This window comes from Hypomesus nipponensis, chromosome 18, assembly GCF_054491055.1.
Source record: "Hypomesus nipponensis isolate SF chromosome 18, ASM5449105v1, whole genome shotgun sequence".
NCBI lineage: Eukaryota > Metazoa > Chordata > Actinopteri > Osmeriformes > Osmeridae > Hypomesus > Hypomesus nipponensis.
Genome location: NC_140378.1, coordinates 8,370,641 through 8,391,160, shown reverse-complemented (window position 1 = coordinate 8,391,160; position 20,520 = coordinate 8,370,641). Strand labels below are relative to the sequence as shown.

The 20,520-nt window shown below is 48.6% G+C and overlaps 2 protein-coding genes across 3 annotated transcripts in view; both read right to left on the bottom strand.

Moving 5' to 3' along the window:
* Positions 1-239: 239 nt before the first annotated feature.
* rsbn1 (round spermatid basic protein 1) lies at positions 240-6,005 on the bottom strand. The gene is made up of 7 exons (XM_084681039.1): positions 5,340-6,005; positions 4,425-5,053; positions 3,366-3,503; positions 3,097-3,239; positions 2,791-2,958; positions 2,578-2,686; positions 240-2,152 (listed from the first exon to the last, which is right to left on the bottom strand). The coding sequence occupies exons 1-7, from the start codon at positions 5,914-5,916 to the stop codon at positions 1,580-1,582; spliced, it is 2,337 nt and encodes a 778-aa protein (XP_084537165.1). The 5' UTR covers positions 5,917-6,005; the 3' UTR covers positions 240-1,579.
* A 347-nt stretch (positions 6,006-6,352) lies between these two features.
* Positions 6,353-20,520, bottom strand: part of magi3a (membrane associated guanylate kinase, WW and PDZ domain containing 3a) — an 87,663-nt gene continuing 73,495 nt past the window's right edge. Inside the window, exons 9-22 of one of the 2 annotated variants that reach the window (XM_084679339.1) lie at positions 20,084-20,281; positions 17,336-17,920; positions 16,302-16,333; positions 15,324-15,531; positions 15,120-15,214; positions 14,833-15,025; positions 13,827-14,021; positions 13,077-13,262; positions 12,721-12,817; positions 11,461-11,563; positions 11,118-11,255; positions 10,809-10,947; positions 10,429-10,524; positions 9,394-9,480 (exon numbers count right to left, since the gene is read on the bottom strand). In XM_084679339.1, the coding sequence (XP_084535465.1) occupies positions 10,469-10,524; positions 10,809-10,947; positions 11,118-11,255; positions 11,461-11,563; positions 12,721-12,817; positions 13,077-13,262; positions 13,827-14,021; positions 14,833-15,025; positions 15,120-15,214; positions 15,324-15,531; positions 16,302-16,333; positions 17,336-17,920; positions 20,084-20,281 (2,225 nt within the window). In that variant the 3' untranslated portion in view covers positions 9,394-9,480; positions 10,429-10,468. Of the gene's footprint in view, positions 9,481-10,428; positions 10,525-10,808; positions 10,948-11,117; positions 11,256-11,460; positions 11,564-12,720; positions 12,818-13,076; positions 13,263-13,826; positions 14,022-14,832; positions 15,026-15,119; positions 15,215-15,323; positions 15,532-16,301; positions 16,334-17,335; positions 17,921-20,083; positions 20,282-20,520 lie in introns of both variants that reach the window. The other variant, XM_084679338.1, reaches the window with a different exon arrangement.

The window sequence follows — 20,520 nt, the reverse complement described above, 5'->3', positions numbered from 1 at the left end:
GTCATTATGATTTGTCAATTATTGTCTGATTAAGCCTATACATTTACTACCACAGTGACAGCTGTCTGTTTGATGAAAAGATAAATTGTGACCTACTGTATCGTAACATACACTTTGATAAAGATTAAACATACAAAAGGCCTACAAAGTCCCAAAAATACAGTTTGTGTTTTCACATTAAGGAAATGTCCTGTGCTTCTGGCTTTACAGTTTATTGACATCACAGACCACCAAGGAAGCATTTTACAGTAATTCTGTCACCATTTTTATGATTTTTATTATGTTAAATCAAATAGTTATTTTCAAATAAATACACAGGGGTCTCATACTTCCAGACTTGCTTTACCATTGTCTGTGATGATATGTCTCAAGTTTACTAGCAAACAAAATCTCTTGTTTTGACATGAGCCAAACTGTTTATGAAGGCATAAAGACCCACTCATTTGAACACCAACTGTGCTTTCTGTAGGAAGAACCAGATTGGCAGCTTATTCAACAAGAATATATATATATATATATATATATATATATATATATATATATATATATATATATCAGATATAGGCCTACAGTACAGTACTATACTGTCTTGTTACTGTGCAATTTCCATGGGACTACCACAGAAATAAGAATTAAATGTTTTTGGAGTGCTGACCATCAACAACCAGACTAACAGCCATCAACCCTACAGTTAAAAATACACCTCTGTTAGGCTACAGTAGTTCTTTGTTTTCAACACAGTTAATGTACCACCAGGTAAACCATGTGCAAAACAGATTCAGACTCCTTTGGAGGCCACTACACTGCTCTCCCACTGAGCCTATTATGTTGCAATCATCCATATATACTTTATAACAAATGACCAGCTAACGTACAGTTAAATAAAACATATGACATGAGTGCACTGACAGTATTCATATATTTTGCAACAGAACACAACATCGTACATTACATTCAATTCATATTTAAAAGTATAGACATTATTCACTTGAGTGCTGAGCAAGGGAAATGTCCCACTCACAAGTTCCTTCAGCCAGAATGATCTCTCTCTCTTAACTAGTCCCAAATTACTATCCACACAATCATCCTGTTCAAATAAATATCGTAACACCAAAAACAGGAGACAACACAATATAAGTGGCACAGTTTAAATAAAAACACCATAGCTATTGGGGTATGAAATTGAATTAAAAATTCAAGAGTACAAAAGGTTATAACATTTGGGTCAAGAATAAAACCAAATTTATTTGAGAGGCGTGATTGCTCTTTAGATGTGTCAGGCACTTCTGTTCTCTAAAAATCAATTACCATAAATGATTTACATGATACAGGCCTGACCTAGATTTTGGGGTGTTATGACAGTTAGCTTTGAAACACTAGGGGATAAAGTATGGAGCAAATACTAGACATTCAGCAAATGTATCAAGTTATTTAAATGTATAAACTGTCAGAGAAGGAAATATCTCTAAGGCCATCTCAAAACTAACATTTACACATAGAACAGTACATGCTCTGGAGAGTTGAAGGCTGTTCAAAGTTGTCCTTCTTTGACATAGATGAAAGTCCATTTCAGCCCCACTCAGGGTGGAGGATTTGAAGGGTGGTGTGGTCCATCAATGTGTGGGGAGGGGTAGTGGGCACTGTGCTGTACCAGGGCTTGTGGAAGCCGGGCCTCAGAGGTGGGAGGGCTCAAGCCAGAGGATGGTCCCACGGGGCTGGGGTCCTGGTACAGGGGGGGCAGGTGGGCAGACTTGGCAGGCTGAGGGGCTGCTGGCTGGGGATTTCTGGATGGAGTGTCTGACCTCTGGAAGATGGGCTCTTCCGTCTTGGCCATCCCACCTTGGGTGGCATATGTGTGGGCCTGAGGATGAGCGCAGTGGGCCATGGGGGTGTGGGGCTGGGCAGGGGAGGAGACCAGTCCTGAGAAAGAGCTTTGGTGGCTGGGTCTGTGTTCCTCCTCCAGGCCCTCAGTTTGGTACTGGCGCAGGCGGATGTGCCAGGCCAGGCTGCACACCGCGGAGACAGTCTTGAACTGGTGGATGACATTCCGGGGGATGAAGTAAATGTCGTCGTCACACAGCTGGACGCGGACGTAACGGATGCCCTCGCGCCTTAGCTGGTTTAGCTTGGCATCATCCACCCACTGGACACACTAGAGAGATGGGATGAAGAGGGAGGGGCAGACATAAACAGGGAGTCTGTCACTGTGGTCATGGTTTCTGTCTGCAGAAACAGTCAGCTGCTGTCCTGAGGGAAGGCCATGCAAGGTCGTGATGAAGCCTGTCGGAAGCTGGCTCACTGAGAGAGATGATGACGTACTGTGTCATCCACGCTGGAGTCTTTCTCTGTTCCTGCTGCTCATTCACACAGCAAACTAAGTCAAACCCTGCTGACTTGGCTGTCACCCCACCGATTCAAATAAAAGCAGACAGCACACACAGCCACAGAAGATTTCTACAAAGTCTGCAGACTAGGGATTTTTATCGTCGTAAAAAAGTTTACTCATTTTACTCTCATGTGATGTCGGCCATGAATAAGAAATACTGGACACATAACTGACTGCACGTGGATGTATACCTGTGATACTGGGGGCTCGTACAGGTCCAGCTGCAGTCTCTGAACCACATTGTTGAAGTCCTCCGCGTGGAAACACACAACGTCTTTGGTTACCCGTGGCCGGTTACTCCTAGACAGCCAAGGCAGCAGGTTTACATGTGGATTCCAGGAGTACACTATTGTGATGATTTATTATCAAGTTCAATCATCTGTACTGTGTCTTAAGGATCTTACCACTCCCCAAACTGAACAGCCTTCAGAACCCCCACAGCGGCAGTGCTCTGCCAGTCAAAGCTCTGGCCCACATGGTCGGCATGGGCCCGGGTCCGGTCCTCAAACAGAACTTCTCTGGGCTCGCTGGTCCTGGGCAGGTAGTGAAGGTTCTTGATCTCATTCATGGACCTTAGGGGAACAAGTGAGGAATGCTTACATATAATATAATTGGATCTATAATTGGATCCATAATTAGCTTGGAAATGTCACTCCAGGTGAGACAGTGTCAAGCCAATGGGAGGACGAGGAGGGTGTTTCTTACTGTACCTGCGTCGTTTGAAGGGAGATTTGGGCATGTCAGCGGTCGGCACCATCTGTTCTCCTGGTCGGACCCACATGATGGGCCCATCGTCACTCTGGGAACGACAGTCCAGCTTCAGACTGGATAGGCTTCCCCAGGGCAAAGTCATCTGGCAGACATGCATACGCACGCAAACACACACGCAAGAGTGAGCAACACTAACACATGATCAGAACACGTTTCAATGTCAGTTGTCATCATAATAATACACATATAATAGGGGCACTTTTCTGACCTTCAAAAAGGGGGACTCCTCCAGCATATCCAGGAATTCTGGGAAATAATCCCCCACTTCCTCGTCTACAGCTCCGACCAGGCTGATCTGTCTCATGGGCCCAGCCCGGTATGTCCCTGAACAGTAGGTCCGGTTCACCTGCAGAGGGAACAGAATCCGAGGGGGATCAGGTCAGGGGTCAGGTCTTACCTGGGCTGGTCTGCACAATACTAATAAAGATCTTTCAACATAAAAACTCCTAAATCACTTCCTGAATCACTTCACCCATGTCTGGTTCATGTAGCCTATTAGAACATTGTGTAAACTATTTGCAGCTCTGACTGTAAAAGGTGGTATGGTAACCCTGACATGGGAGAGATGACTGGTAATACAATACTGTGTGCAACTATAGCTAGGGCCGAGGGATAAATGGAGCAGTTACACCATAAATATTAATCCCTGGGCTAGAGCAATTATTCAGCAATTTAAACAAGACTCTAATTTCATGTAATCTCCTTTTCCTTATCCCTCTTTTTTATGAGCTGCAAACTGCGTGATGGCCTTGTCAAATAAAGAACACAATGGGACAATAACTCCTCCTTGAATCTAGGCAACCAGGTTAAAGTTGGCAAGCGCTCAGCTTCAGTTCAACATTGGTGTACTTTGGAGTGAATCATCTACTGAAAGGCAAACAGGCTACACAGCTCACTCACCACTTGGGACATATGCACCATTGTAGTCATAACCATGAGGCTACCACAGCTGGCTACTACACTTCACATCACAGTTAAGTCTGAAAAGCAGACTTAAGGACTAGCCTAGTCACTGTCACAACCTGGCATATGTGAACAAAACCACAAAATGCTTTCAACATAGCAATTATTACAATTGTTGTCCAGTCTAGCACTATCACAGGTGTTTATAGTGGCCAGAACAGCTGTCCAGGACCATGGCTAGTAACTATTTGAACTGAAGATACAGTACACTATGTGAAGCCTATGCAGTGCTTTGTCTATGCAGCCAATCATACTAGACTGCATTACAAAACAGTGTCCATTCTACTATTTTATTCCACTCTACCTGAGAGTGGAAGTTAGCGATGGTGGTGGTCTCAATGTCCTTTTTCCCTAGAATCTCCATCTTGACTGGGGTGTTGGGGAAGTTGAAAGAAAAGTATTTCAGGAAGTCCGGTAGGTAGGCAGCGGCCCTGTGCACCACTGCCAGAGCGTAGCGGGCCGCTCCCCGGGGCTTCTCACAAAACGCCAGCTCGAGGAACTCCTGGGCAAAGCACTCCATGTCCGCAGGGCGCAGGCAGGCCAGCTCGTCAGCGTAGGCATGCAGCACCAGGCCTCCTCCGTTGGCCTGCCTCTCCTCGTGGATGAAGCGGCTGAGCCAGGAGCCGGTCTGCAGGCAGGAGCTGCGGATGGAGTGGTCCTGGTGGGACAGGAAGGGGGCTTGCCCTGCCTTAGGCATGATGTTCCCGTTGGCATCCGTCGCATGCTGGCAGGGCCTCTCCTCCTTTACGTTGGACAGAAGAGAGGGGTCGGGAGGTCGGGAGGGGGAGTTCTGCTCCATGGTCTGGACCTCCTGGTTGTGCGTGCAGACCCTCTTGCCGCACTCCTCCTCGCGGTGCCTTCTCTTCTTCTTCTTCTTTAGGAGGTACTCCTCCAGGGTTGGAGACCGGATGTTCTCGTCACGAGGCCGGGGCTCTGAGGAGGAAAGACCCCGAGTGAGAGTGGAAAGAAAGGTGCCCGTCTATCTGCATAACATACTGGGCTTATGTAGCCTACAGGTGCTACTGCTGCAGCATTGCAATTGGTGCTGTAGGCTGTCTGAAGGCCGAATGTTCAACAGATGGTTTGTCAACAAATTAAGAAACCAATACATACAAGGTGTGAATTGACTGAATACGTTATTCCCATGATAATGTTGGCTATTTGTTGCCAAATGTACTAGGACATTTAATTAGTCGAATTTGAGTCAAGACCAACCCACCTTTATTTTTCTTGAGTAATGCATGTTTAACGTTAGCCGCTGTGTTTTCTTTCTTGGGTTTAAGTTTGATATATTTTTCCTTGTGCTTCTCCTTGTTATCCAGGCTTTTGTCCTTGGCCACTTTTAGGGGTGTGAATGTGAACAGTCCGGGCGTAACGGGAGGAAACACGGAGGGCACAGCTCTCTTCTGTTCATGTTGCGCCGCGGGTATCACCTTGCGTTGAGGAGGTAGGGGATGCTGTGACGCAGGGTCCTTCCTGACTATTTTGATGTGATTGTGGCGATGATTGTGATGGTGGTGATGTACGACAGGTTTTTCGGAGGTGCAGGTACGAACATTTTGATTTAGTTGCTGCTGATGCGGCTGGTGCGCCCGTTGTTGAGCATGTTCTTGGTTATGGTGGTGGTGATAATGGAGCTTCACTTTCTTTGCCTCTTTCTCGGATCTCAGGCGTTTGTCAGCGGACGGCGAAAGTTCACGTTTCTTCTTCTTTTTCTTCTCTTTAGTTAATTTATCAAAGCTGTCCCTTACCTTATCTTCTACTTTTGTGCGTACCCAGTCAAGTTGTGCAGCCATGTTGCACGTACATTTAAAGAGCTTGCATATCGTAGGCCTACTGCGCAGGTATATGAAAAATTGTAGTTCTTTTGAGCATTCAGTTACCAGTACTTGTAGTTTATGCTGCTGTTTATACTATCTGCGCACGCGCAATATCGGGCTTTGTGGGTTATGTAGTTGTCAAGTCCTCTATTTTTCTGGGAGTCGTAGTCCGTCAGTTAGTGAGTGCGTGCGCTTTTGCACGCACTCAGTTTTAGAGCTGACGTAATGGTTTTGCAAACTCAGTGCGGTCCTGCGATTGCAATGCTTCGACCGTGCAGCTTATGTTAAGTATGTAGGCAATTATCCATTAACGTTGAAGGTAAAACACTGTGTTGTGTATAATATGCCGAAACACATTGCATGCAGTCATGGTGCATTTCAAATATGGCTGTTGGTAGTAAATAATTACATATTTCGGCGTTTATTCAGTAAAACTTTATTTATCAGTGCATGAACAGAATGCCATGACCAGAATATTTCCTTTCATAATTATATATCATTTTCTTCTCAATTACTTAAAAAAATAATGGAGCGATTTACAGATTATTTTCTGAATGAAGGCAAGTATTTATACATGTGCTGTACAATTTATGAACATTTACATCTACCACATAATGTCGAGACCAAAAGGCTGTTTTTCTGTGAAAGCAATGCAAGGCCACAGTATTATACAGACACACAGAACATGGTATCTGAAAAAACTAACAAAAAAAAAAGGATATATTCTCTAAGATTCAAGAGACATTTTGTATAATATATAAGTCTATAATGAGATGAGATTAACAATTGAATTCACATTTTGTACACCACATTTCAAACAAGTTGCCATGGATTATGTTTAGGGAAATCTCACACGTGAAGGTAACACTACTGCACTCTGAGCTACTTATAGGAGAACAATTATGCCAATGCTGCCATGATGTTACTATCAGGATTCTGTACATTTGGGGTAATTGACTTTGGGTACTTAAAAATAATGTGGAGCAAATTCAAAGAAACAAATGTGTAATGGCAGGGTAAACCATACATCTTGATGTTGGAATGTGAGTTGTATACATTTTCCCCAGAAGAGGGTGCAGATTTTCACCTATATGCAGTGAAAGAGGTTTACAAACCACTAGGCTACAACCCACAAATAACCCATGTTCAAACGATTTGTACAGATCTTGGGAGGATGAGAAATTAAATGAAGACTTAAAGGTTTGTTTTGTCAATGTTGTACCTTAAGGTCTCACCTTTAACCAAAATATAAATGTACCAATTTGTACAGCTACCTGTGCATGTACAGCAGGAGGCAGCTAGCTAAATAATACACACATTTTAGAAAGTTCAATGAAACAACAGCAATTTCTAAATACAGAGGCCTAGTTGTTAGCTTGTAGTATACATTATTAATTGTAGGTCCAAAGCTTGCTGTTAATTATAAACATTACAATAACAGAATAGGCTTGTGGGACTAAATGAACCGGCTGTGGGAGGATAGAAATGGAATGTATAAATACATCCAATATAGCACCACAACAAAATACTGTCATGTGCACAAGAAGACAGATGTTGTGACTTATGTTAGGTATCATTTCTCAAAGATCCCTATCAATGTTAAAATATCTTTAGTGGTGATGTTTCCTCTACTTGCTCCATTTCTGTAATCAGGGTACAACATCCGAAGGTGAAATGGCTCAGTATGGATACGTGTACTTACAGGATATATTCTTTTTTCATATAATTCTTAATAAATTACAGTATGCTTCATTATAAACACACATGTAGTAAACAATATACCTAAACCACAAGTGTCTGGTCTTCTGATAAGATGCATATAAAGCTTCAAAATGATCTATAAACCCACCACTAAGCTGACAACACCAGGGTTCAAGAGTCTACACGTGTATGTGCACTTTCTGTTCCCATCTCTAGACAGGGTTCCTAGTTATGGATGGAACATGATTGAAGAGACAACCGCCACCGTCCTCCACAGATTCAAGAGGAAACAACCGCAATCTCACCTCCTTCTACATCAATCAAATACAGAGCAGCCAATCACCTCCCCGAACGGAGGGCGATTCGTGAGTGATTACCTGGACAGAAATCTTTAAAACCTTCATAGTGACAGGAAACAACATTGTTCATCAGTCGGCAGGGGAAAGTATTTCCTTTCATCAAATTGAAAAGAGTCTCACAAAGCCTCTGATACTAGAACTAGCCCCGCCCTACAGGAGTCTTGGCACAGACAAGAGGAGGGATCTCTGTGTCACATCCTGCCTGTGACATAAGCTCCGCCTCGGCACAGACACACCACTCAGGTATAAGCAGGCGAGGCAGACTGTGAAAAAAGCACGGATATGCAATGACAGGCAATGTGATGATAACACAGTGATGAAAATATCCTCAGCTGAGAAGACATTGGTCCATTCTAACCGCTGCGTATGCTGCACACAAACAGAAGCTTGGAAGTCTTCAGTCTGTGGGGGCTTCAGTTCCCCTCCCTCGTCAAGTCTCCCTGGGACTGCATCTTGGCTGAGCTGGGGACCTTCCAGGGCCCTGGGGTGATGGGAGCCTTCTTGCTCATGGTTCCTCCATCGTAGGGGGCCTCCTGGCTGCTACTGCTAGAGATCCTGGTGTCCCTCTTACTCTCCTCCACTGCCGCCCTGGGTTTACCCTCCTTTACTTCCCTCCCTCTCTCTCTTTCTCGCTCCTTCTCCCTTCCAGCCTTCCGGTTGAGGGTGCTTCCATCTGCGTCAGGCCCCGCCCTCTCCCTGTGGGTCTGAGACTGGGATCTCTCCGGCCCCGCCTCTCGTTCAGCCCCCTTGTCCTTCCTGCGTTCCCCATTGGTTCCTCTGGGCATGCTGTCGCCTGTCTCTCTCTCCTGCGTGCGTGCAGTTGCGGGGTCCTCCTCCTTGCGCCTCCTGTCTCTGACCTCCGAGGGGGGCTGAGCAGGGCTGGCCTGCTGGCCCGCAGTGCCCCTGGGGGACCCTTCCTGGCCCTTGGAGGGCTGTCTGGAAACAGCAGCAGCAGAGGCTGCCTCCTTCTCCTTCCTGGAGCTCTTTCTGGGGCTGGAGCCCCGGGGCTCTCTCCTCTGGCTGCTTCCATCCTCCAGGGAGCCCCTCTTAGGCTCAGCAGCCCCAGACTGGACCCTGTCAGTCTTCCTTGGGCTCTGGGAGCGCTCCTTTCTCTCTGCTCTAAGGGTCTCCGAGCCTCTCTGGGGGCTGGCTGGCTGCTCGCTGTGGGACACCAACTCACTCCTCTTGGGGTGGGCTTTTCTGTCTGGGGTGTTGGGGCTGGTGGGTCTCTTGTGGTGGCTGTGGGGCTGCTGGCCTGCGGGCCTGATGGGCTGGCCAGCGTACTCCCTGGGGGGCTCTCTGGAGGCTGCAGCTGTGTCCAGGTTAGGGGGCTCCTCGGGGGCGGTTGTATTGGTGGAGGAGGGGGACGGCTGGGAGGTGGAGAAGGACACAGAGGAGGGAGAGGCTGGGGAGGACTGCTCGTCAAAGGCAGGCAGTCTTGGAACGCTTGAGGGTGAAATGTTAGCTTTCTCCTTCATACCTGAAAACAAGTATGTAAAGGAACAGTGAATACAAAATTGACATTTATACGTTCGTGAAGACTAACAGGCAAAGAGAAAAACCAAAACATCAATACTGAATATAGTTTGGTGACACATTACTGATTTTATATTAAAAAAGTAAGTGGAATTTCTTGAAATAAGTCAATTTCTTATTCGACTATCTGTCGTGTCTTTTATAATCTTCCAAATATTTACTACTGACTCAATCAGAGGCGGCTAAAACTAAAAGATGCATATCGCTCTGCATCAAATAAGATTTGACATTTCAATTTCCCTGGAGAGCTGATAAGAGGAGCACTGCTGCAGCAGAGAGAAGAGGAATGCCACGGAGAATCAGACAGTGAGATGGTCTTAGTGGGGCTAGGATGGCCTTCCGTTTCCATGAGGGACATTCTCATGGAAACACATTCTACTTCATCATAGGACAGCTTGATGCCGGTGAACGCCCATCCCATCTGTTTTCCAACCTTTTGTCACATATTGATTCAGATGTTCTAGTTCAGTGCCGTGTTCAGACGGATGTGGTGAGCGTTCCGCAGCATCCTGGGTTCTGTAATAACCTATAAACAACCTCAGGGGCTGACCAGCCTCTCTGTGCTCCTACTCACAACCCCCACCCCCCCCCCACCACCTCCCCTTACAGCAGGTTAGACTAGCGCAGAAACCCACCCACCCCTTCCCTTACAGCAGGTTAGACTAGCTCGGAATCCCCCCCACCCCTCCCCTTACAGCAGGTTAGACTAGCTCAGACAGAGGACCCAAGCCCACCACCAGGACCCAGATCCATGTCTGATTAGCAGGACTGGGAGGGCCACAGGCAGGGAGAGCCAGCGGCACTCATGCTGCAGGAATGAGGCTTCTGGGATCTAGGAGGAGCACTTAAGCGAGGAGCGGACAGAGGCAAGGAGAAGGAGGACGAGGTTTACCAAGGTTATTAGGGACAGACCAAGAAAAGCAGTGAGGCCTTTAGTGATGCTCTGGTTTCATGTAGTAGCACAGGGTGGAAGAAGAAGAGTTCTGACCTACAAGAGGAGGAGAGAGAGAGAGCAAGCGAGCAGGAACAGTACCAAGACCGCAGAGAGACAGAGAGAGGTAGAGAGAGGTAGAGAGGTAAAGCAGAGAGGCAGAGTGAGAGAGGCAGAGTGAGAGAGGTAAAGACATGCTTGCAACAGCTTCCACATGCATGAGAATAAGAAGACTAAATACTGTACCCTGCCATCATCTCTAGATTACACAGATTAGGATAACGCTAATATGCAGTTGTATATTTTCTAAAGGGTGTGTTTGTGTGTGTGTGGCCACTCACTGTGGTCGGGGACTAAGCCCTGGCCCGGTTTGAGGAGCAGCAGCACTTTGGTGCCGCCAGCTTGGATGAGTTCGATGGCCCGTGTGTGTGTGATGCCCTGGGTGGGCTCGCTGTTGATCTCCACGATCTGGTCTCCCACCTTGGACAAACACACACACAGCAGACACAGCAGAGTTACAATGGCGGGGGGTTTCCTGTAGCATGGAACCTCCACACAGTTGGACACACTGGATGCCTGTTGATGCTGTGAATGCGCCCTGCTCCATAGCAGGCTGAGGGATGGGGGGATTGAGTGGGGGAGGGACTCACCTGGATCCTGCCGTCCTTGAAGGCGGGGCCCTCCTCGGCCAGGCGGAGGATGAACAGGCCCATGTTGTACTCCTTCCCTCCCCGCAGGCTGAAGCCGAAGCCTCGAGACCCACGCTCCAGCTCCACCACGAAACAGCCCTGAAGCACGCACGCACACACACACGGGGAGGGAAGGATACGGCATAGTATGCACTGTGAGCTTTTGAACTTTTGCGATACAAACTAGAAGAGGCCTAAGGCCAACGGCTCGACTGGGTGTGCTGAAGAGCAGACACTGCAGAACCCGAACGGCTGTTTCCAAGATGTGACATTTAACACGCTGTTTTTGGACGTGTGGCCTCACCTGCTTGGGGCCTGAGGTTATCAGTGTTCCCATCTCTCCGTGTGGGAGGGACCTGTACTCAGGCCAGCCAACCCCGTTCTTCTTCTCCTCAGAGTTGCCGTTCCTGGAGTATGAAGAAGACAAATGTTGCACACCAGGAACTTCCTGTACTGTCCAAGGCCATAAGCCAGACACTGAAATCCTCTCGCATGTCTAATTCCTTCAAACGGGGGACTTGCTTATACAGTGTAGTGTCAGGCTGCTGCCGAAAGCTTCACTGAGTTCTGAAGCTCATTACAAGGCCTTAGAGAGAGTTTAGGTGTGGTAGCGGCGCTATCCCCAGACACTGACTCATCTTAGTGCCTCTCTGCTGGGCTGGGAGGAACCTTTTCATGCTTAACTAACTGTCTCGCTCCTCGCTATCGAATTCCAACCTTGTATGTGTGTATGAGGGGGGAGAGGGGGGAGAGAGAGAGAGAGAGAGAGAGAGAGAGAGAGAGAGAGAGAGAGAGAGAGAGAGAGAGAGAGAGAGAGAGAGAGAGAGAGAGAGAGAGAGAGAGAGAGAGAGAGAGAGAGAGAGAGAGAGAGAGAGAGAGAGAGAGAGAGAGAGAGAGAGAGAGAGAGAGAGAGAGAGAGAGAGAGAGAGAGAGAGAGAGAGAGAGAGAGAGAGAGAGAGAGAAGGAAGCCTTCTGAGAGGTTGAAAAGAGGAGAGCAAATGAGGAGAAATGCATGGGTGGATGAGTGGAGAATGGACAGAGTCCGGATAATGATGGAAGGAATCCAAGGCTGCAGTGGTAATGGATTAGAAGACCGACACAGGTAATCTCTTTAAAAGACGAAGATCAAAGACGGAGGAAGACTCCCGGCTGCGCCACCCTCCATTAATCCCCCTTCTCTTCCTCTCCCTGCTATCCTCCCTGCTCGTCCCTCACTCCGCAGGCAGCGTGGTCCCTCTCTCTCTCTCTCTCTCTCTCTCTCTCTCTCTCTCTCTCTCCTCCTCTTCCTCTCTCAGGACAGCAGGATGAAGGAGGAAGAGCAGCAGAGCACAGTTGATCCTGAACACAGCTCTGCTGAGAGGACATTTACACGAGCAGCACGCACATCAGGATGGGCCCAGTTTTCTCTCGAATAGTGGAAACGATTCCACTTTTGCTCAAACTTGTTATGCAGAGGGTGTATATTTAGAAGAGCAAGCAAGTCGGGGGAAGGAGGGAAGAGAGTGAGAGATGGAAAGAGAGAGAGCAGGAGAGAGAGAGATAGAGAGAGAGAGAGTTTGTGTACCTGTCAGAGTGGTTGGCAGGCTGCTGGCCCACAGCTCTGTGCTGTGTGGAGGGGCTCTGTTTGGCTGAGCTTGTTCCAGATGGAGGCCCACTGTTCTCTAAACACACAAACACAAACGCTTAGCAAGAAAAACACCCATGCAGATCCTTAAAACTATGGATACAATATGCTCAAGAAGGAAACAAAGCTTTCTGGAAATGCCTTTCTCTGTAGCTTTCAGACAAGTACAGAACAATAGAGACGAGATTTCCAAAAATCTCCAGTTTTTCCATTAACCCATTACTTGGCTACTGCCAAGTACAGCAGGTCTGATGCCAGCGTTGCGAGCGCGTTGGACAGGAAGTGGAGTGGCGTACCGTCCTCGGGGACCACGGTGAGGGTGACGCTGTTGCCGGCCTCCTTGATGAGCTGGACTATGTCGTTGTGGGACAGCTCCATGATGGAGCGGCTGTTGACGGCGGAGATGCGGTCGCCCACGTTCAGCCGGCCGCTGCGCTCAGTGGGGCTGCCCTCGATGATGCGGCCGATCTTGTGAGGGATGACTGGAGAACGGAGCACACAGAGCAGTGAGGACTGGATGTTGAGTCAGTCTGGACATGTTCTGTCACAGGCTCACAGAGCGCCGAGGAATCGAATGAGGATTTCCATTTGAACGAGCAAATGGAATACCGTAAGAGGTCCCTGCCAAAAGAAACTGTCTAAAAGACATGTCTGGGTGTGCTCTGGTCTGCATTGTGAGCTGGTCATTACACATCGATGAGGTTTGAAGGAGCCAGACTGACAGAAGGAGAGACACATGGATAGACAGACCGCTGAATGGGCCAGTGCTATTTGTGTGGCCTGAGAACAGTAGCTATTGAGATAGAACTGCTTGACCATGGAGGAGAAAATGTGGCACAACATAATGTTTTCTCCTCTTTTCTCCTGGCTGGAGCCCAGAGGAAATGCACAATAGAGATGCTGAGAGCAGTAATGATGAGCATGACAACACAAAAAAAACAAGAATAGCTGGAATGCTATGGACTAGTTTCCTGAGTATGGTTTATTTGAACGTCCACTGACACTACTGTAGGCTTTGGGCCTGCAGTATTGTCTGTGTGTCTCACCTCCAGGCGGGGGCTTGTTTTTGGAGGTGAGGATGACAAAGCCGAAGCCCTCGTTGTCCTTGCGCTGCAGGGTGACATCGTAGCACTCCTGCTGGGGAGCGCTGGAGCCCTCGAGGCGGGGCAACTTGGGAGAGCCGTTGACCACGGTTGGCGCTGCCTTCTGGGGTTGGGCGCCCTCCTCCTCTCCACCCCCCTCTGGTGCCAACACACACACACAGAAAGATGTCACCATGCCTGCCTTAGTCTAGACAGACTCAGTCTACAATGACTGCTGTCTTCTTGAAGAGATGTTTTGGCTGCCGTTTAATGACAACCATGTCTTCACCATTGTTACAATGCATGCAAAAATAACTACTCCTCAATTTAAAAACTTGATTACAGAAAGGCTCTGTGCTATGATGAGCTGAAATGATGAGATTCTGGGAAAACATATTTGTAGTTGAATTAGCTATCCCATTGTTATTTGAGCTCTGTCTACTTAAGTCAATCATCTATGAGTGTCTATTTTGTGCTTGAAGCTTTCGGAACTGCCAGCATCAATAAATCTATTATACATTTAATATATATGCTGCTTTGATTCACAGTGTAAAAGGCTAGTGACCGAGGCTTCATTTGCAGTATAATCAGGTCTGCCATTTCATACAACACATCAAACCCAAAGCAATCACAGAAGAGCTTACCAATCTCACATTGAGCCTGTTTTTGTGTGAAAAAGCTAAATGGAGCAGGGGCTTCAACTTCACCAAATACAGTAGTCAATCTCTCCCTTTCCAATTGAGATGTAAATAGTCACCACTGCGCCGACCTAATGTCTGCTGCCCTCCCCACGACTCCCATCAGTTATACTGAGAAAGCAATCATCAAAGCAATCGCTGTCTCTGACTCAGACAGGCTGTGTTCATGTCTCCCTCTCGTAATACCCTATTATCACAGAGACAAAAACAACACACACACACGTACACACAGACGCACACACACACACCGTCAGAACAGTCAGAGGACCCACCAGGGTGTGCGAGCTTCCTGCGGACTGTGAGCATGACCTGGCCGTTGCGGGCGGCGTTGGTCATCAGCTCCAGGACCTGCTTGTGGGACTTCCCCTTCACCGGCACGCCATCGATGCACAGCAGCTCGTCCCCGGCACGCAGGCGGCCGTCCTTCTCCGCTGCGCCCAGAGGCACGATGGCCCCAATGTACACCTGGCGGGAGGAGTGGCTGACCATTATGCACAAGGGGGGGGGGGGGGGGGGGGGTTAATAGGTCAAGCTTACAGGCTTACATCTCCATACTTACAGGCTGATCAGGACCTTCTCCTCCGAGAACACGGAAGCCAAATCCAGACTCCTGGTTCCTCTTGATGAACACGTCCAGGTCTTTGGTGTTGGGGGCTGGAGAGGGATAGGGGGACGGAGGGGGAACAAGGCAGGATGACAGTTTTGCTGGGCTGGTGCGATGACAGGAAAAGCAAAGCTGCTAGGTACACGGGGGTGGACTCACGCTTGCTGTCCAGCATGGCTTTGGACTTGAGGTAGAGCTCCGAGGGGTCTGGCTTGGGGGAGACCGAGCGCAGGGTGCTGGAAGGGAAGGGCAGGGGCTGGGGCATGGGCTCTGAGGGGCTCAGGGTCTCTGTACTGGTGGTCAACTCCTGTCTGGGCTGAGGCTGAGGCTGAGGCTGGGGCTGGGAATGGGACATGGGAGCCGTGCACTAAAACACAACAACAACCAAAACAACACCGATTTAAAAAACAAACAAACACAACAGTCCAAGTCCGGGGAAAGTGCCTTCTTCCTAATGTAAAGCATTACTAACATTGCAGACATGTTATTGGAAAAGCAGAGCAGCAGAGGGGGTCTGGTGCTACAAACAGGCCTCTTCCATGAATCCCTGGGAGTCTCATGACATACAAAACACTTTATAGTCATGAAAGCCCTGTAAGCCAGAAGTCATCCGGATGATAGAGCCTGTTGCAGGACCAGCGGCTCCCATCTCTGTGGGAGCGCCCAGCCCGACAGCTCGGGGCGGAAGAAACACTTTCAGAAGCTACAAAACGTTCACTCCTAACAGGAGGGATGTTCACAAGAAAAATGCTTTGCCAGGAGTCCATTTACCTCTTGTTAGCTTCAAACATCAACAGGGGTGTCTTGCTACGGTTAGCTCTGAATAATGCAGCTTCCGTGTCAGAACCAAGTCTGCTGCTAGCAAGGAACCACCCAAAGTTACAGTGTTGCCCTTTCATTATTCATCTTCTGACGTCTCTCCACGGAGTTTGAGCTACACGCGCTCTCCTTTGAATCCCTGCTACAAGGAACCTAACTTCAGATATAAAGCTGGTCTAGGCTGGCTTCGGCCAGGCAGCAATGGCTGGGCTAGGCATGACTTGACTAGTTATGGCAGAGAGAAAGGCGAGAAATTGCAAGAGATAAAAACAACAGAAACTCAACCAAAAAAAACTGAAAAAGTAAGAATTGACTTACAGGTTTTAGAGACTTCACAGGAGATGTCTGACCTGGAGATAAGGACAGAAGGATACAGAAAAATAGTGGAGAGGGATAACATGTTATTAGCCAGGAAGGACGACTCACTACAAGCAAACCAATTGTTCCAGAGGACAGTAGGCTGACTAAAGCAGTATGTGTAGTAGATATTGATCGTCCTCAGAGCCAGGGCTGCTTTCATTAGAAGGACAAGCCGCAGTCTCTTGTGTGAACAAAAACTATTTTGCACAGTAAGCAAACGGACAAGACGCTTTTCCTTCTCATATCTCTCTCTGCGTTTCATCGGTAAACACGACAGTCGGGCTTGTCCTAGCTTTCAGCCAGTAGATGGCAGTATATTCCAGGAGGCAGATGTTTGGTCAGGATTCTCAGCATAGAAAAACAGGACAGGGGGAATGTCAGGAGCGTTATGAAAACATGCCTCTCCGAAACCTAATCACTTCTCAAGCCCTCTCTGCATCGCTACACTCTGTTCAGTCATTCTGACGATGAGGAGGAGCTGCTGGAAGCTTGCTAAAGGTTATGTGAAGGTGACCCCTAAGTGTCCTCCTGAGGCAGACGCTGGTGAGAACCTTCCAGGCCCTGGTGGCCAACCCTGGAGGACTGCCCAGGGCAGGGCAGGGCGGGATCACCCTGCCCTGGGAGCTTAGAGTGCTGGCTGAGCTGCAGGGAGAGCGGGGCCACGGAGAGTAAAGCTAAGCAATTTCCTGTTTCCTCTCATTCTGCCTGTCACAGTAGGGGAGCTCTTCCCCCGGGTATACCCATTATAGGACACCCACCCCCCTTCACCCACAAGCAACTGCCTCAGGTATGTGAGTCTGTCTGGGAGGGAGGGGTAGTTAGAGGGGGGATGGAGCATGAAATTGCTTTATTAAACGCTGAGGGGGAGGGGGGCTAAGAGGTGACGGCGCGGGGAGAGTTGGACTTCCTCAGGTGTTACTTGACGTCGCGCCCCACTCCCTACAGACCCCGTGTCACAGCGGCCCTCAGGATAGCCAGCAGGGTGACCTCACCTCCTCGCAGCACCAGCACGTTGACCTCGCTGCCCACCGGCAGATCCTTCAGGATGTCCACCACCTGGGCGTGGCTTAACGTCTGCACGTTCTGACGGTTGATCTCCTTGATGACGTCCCCCTTCAGCAGGCCCCGGCACCACTGGGCGTCCAGGATCATCTTGACCTTCTGGCCCAGGGGGCAGTCGGCGATGGCGAAGCCGAATCCTCCCGGACCCTTGACCAGGGGCACGCCCACCAGCTCTGGCTGCAGCAGGGTGGGGTCGGGGCCCTCCGGCTGCTGGTGCTGGTGGTGGCGCCCCCCGTTGGTCATGGGTGGGACTGTGGCGGTCTGTCTGGGCAGGGTGCCATCTGGGCTGGTGTAGTGGAGGTCGTGGGGGGTGGAGGGCTCCAGAGGCAGGGGCATGGGGCTGATGGCCTCCCCTTGTCCTTCCTCACTCCCGCTGGTGTCCTCCGGCAGGGGGTAGCCCCGGCACAGGACCATGTCCACATACTGGTTGATGGGGATGGACTGGAACATCTGCACCACGTCTGCATGGGTCTTTCCCAGCACACACATCCCGTTGATGTCCACAATCACGTCACCTGGCAGACGGAGGGGAAGGGAGAAGGGAAGGAGAAAGGAGGGGGAGAGGAGAGCTCAGCAGGGAACACAACAGGTGCACACAGCATGATGCAACCAAATGATTGGAGGAAAACAAAACAAGTGAAAAATATGTAATAAGTTCACACAGTTGACCTGAGATGCTGGTGGGATTCTATTTCTGGTTCACTTCCCTGTGTTCATTACCTCAGCCTGCCTCTCGGGGTGTAGCCGGCTGCAGGCAGATCAATGAAGGCTTGGAGAGATCATTGACCTGCAACTCACTGTTTCCCCTCAAATATGCTGTTGATAGGGGAACCTCCCATTACAGCCCCGCTGACTGTCTCTTTCACACAGTACGATATCCAGCCAACATGAATAATGCTGATTACATACACTACTAAGGTTTCACTCCGAGCTCTACAGACCAACAGAGTGGTTGGAGTTGGAGATCAGACGATACAGACTATCCCACAGGGCCATGGGAAACCATCGTTCCTGAGTCCCCGAGGCCCCAAGGCCTGCACCACACTGCCCCTGACAGAACAGGATGGTCAAGCTCCCTAACAGACCCTGAGGAGGCTGGGGAGGTGGGAGGAGGGGGAGGAGGGGGAGGAAGGAAGGGGAGGTGGGAGCTTGGAGGAGGGGGAGGAAGGTGGGAGGAGGGGGAGGAAGGTGGGAGTGGAGTAGCCTATTAGACAAGACAAGAGATGTGACTGCATGAGAGATCAAATATCTGAGTGAAATTATTCCCATCTTAAATGGGTTCCTGCTGCAGTTATCAAGGCAGCTCACTTAGTATTCATGGTTCCGGGGGAAGAGCAATGTGTGTATTGGTGAGACACGGTCAGGTGGTCACATATTCACTGTGGACTTTCTCTGAATCAATACACAATTACTATGTAAACATTTGTTGTTTTGGAGAGACCCTGAGTATGTTTCTAATTATTGCTAGATAGAGCGATGCTGAAGGAATGTTAAACAAATTGGAATCTGTAAACGATCTAACGATCTTCTTCTACTTTTCTTCTCCTTCTACTCCTTCTACTTTTCCAACTGCCTTAGTTGACTTTAGCCAAGAGAACAGTTTTTAGTTAATAAGTTACAGCCAGAAGCTTTGATCCTCTAGCCATTAAACACCAACGGTATCTCCCAAAATGGCTATGGTTTTGTTTACATTCTGTAAATCAGGATATAAATATTCATCCACTTTTATTTCATGTTAAATGGCACGTTCAACGTGTTACAGTGTAATAACATACATAGTAACGTTGGAGCGTTACAGTATGATAACATACATAGTAACGTTGGAGTGTTACAGTATGATAACATACATAGTAACATTGGAGTGTTACAGTATGATAACATACATAGTAATATTGGAGTGTTACAGTGTAATAACATACATAGTAACGTTGGAGTGTTACAGTATGATAACATCAATTGTAACACCCTGTTACAGCATGGTTACATGCATAGTAACAGACTCATCTCTGGTGTCCTCTGGAGCAGAGAGCACCGGCACTGTGACTTTATGGTTGTCAAAACGATGCAAGTTAACATCAGTCAGATTGTCTGTACACTGCCGACAGTGATTCATTTAAGTGTCAAACAAGATGCTGCTCATGGCTTCTTAACCGTGTTTACTGGGCCACTAGAACCGTGTATTATCAGCAACACTGACGGCAGTAAGGGACTGGGACTGGGTACCGCAGGTCTATATGATCCATGATATATGACCATGCTTTAGATAAGAATGCTCGTAATCCCGTGCAATACAAAGAGGCCCAGTGGGGATGCCTATGAAGGCTTTAATATACGGCTCCTCATAAAACAAAAGGGTGTGCACCATAAACACAACATGGCTGTTATTGATGGGGGGTTTTCTCGGTGTAAACGGGCTACACTTCCTCCACGAAGATTTGCCCTTGCTAACCTTGTCACATGGATTGGAGTGTTCCACAGTTTGTTTTCCCGTGTGCGCAGTGGGTAACTGATTGTGAACCGTAAACAACTTATATGTGTGTGTGTTAGACTGGCGAGTGTCTGCATGTGAATTTGTTCACAGCACGTGAGTGTGTCGTGAGACAGAGGTTCTTTGATTGTATGTGTCCGTGTGCGTGTGTGTGTGTGTATGCAGTGTCCGTGCGTGAGCAGGAACTCACCGGAGGCCATCTTGTTGTCGTGTGCGGCCGGGCCGTCCCGCAGGACGTTCTTCACCTGCAGGAACTCGTCTGGGCGGTCTCCTCCGATGATGGTGAAGCCAAAGCCCTGGGGGCTCTTCCTCAGGGCCGCCCTCAGCATGGAGCCCTGCAGCTGGGCCGGGTCCCTGGTAAAGCCGCGCACCCCCCCTCCTGACTCCTCTGAGGAACACGGTCACATCACATGACATCGTAGGTCACACTCATATTCAAACGTTGATATTCTCCAGTGTTACACACGTGGGGGAAAAAAGTATCCATTTCACTTGAGGACTCCTCTGGCTTGGCGTTGCAGTGATCCTGGGAGGAATCCCAGCAGCACTAATGTGAGATGACAGAATGGATTCGACACATACAGGCTGCGCTGTGATGAGTTAGCCTGATCCTCAGGAGGGGACCTG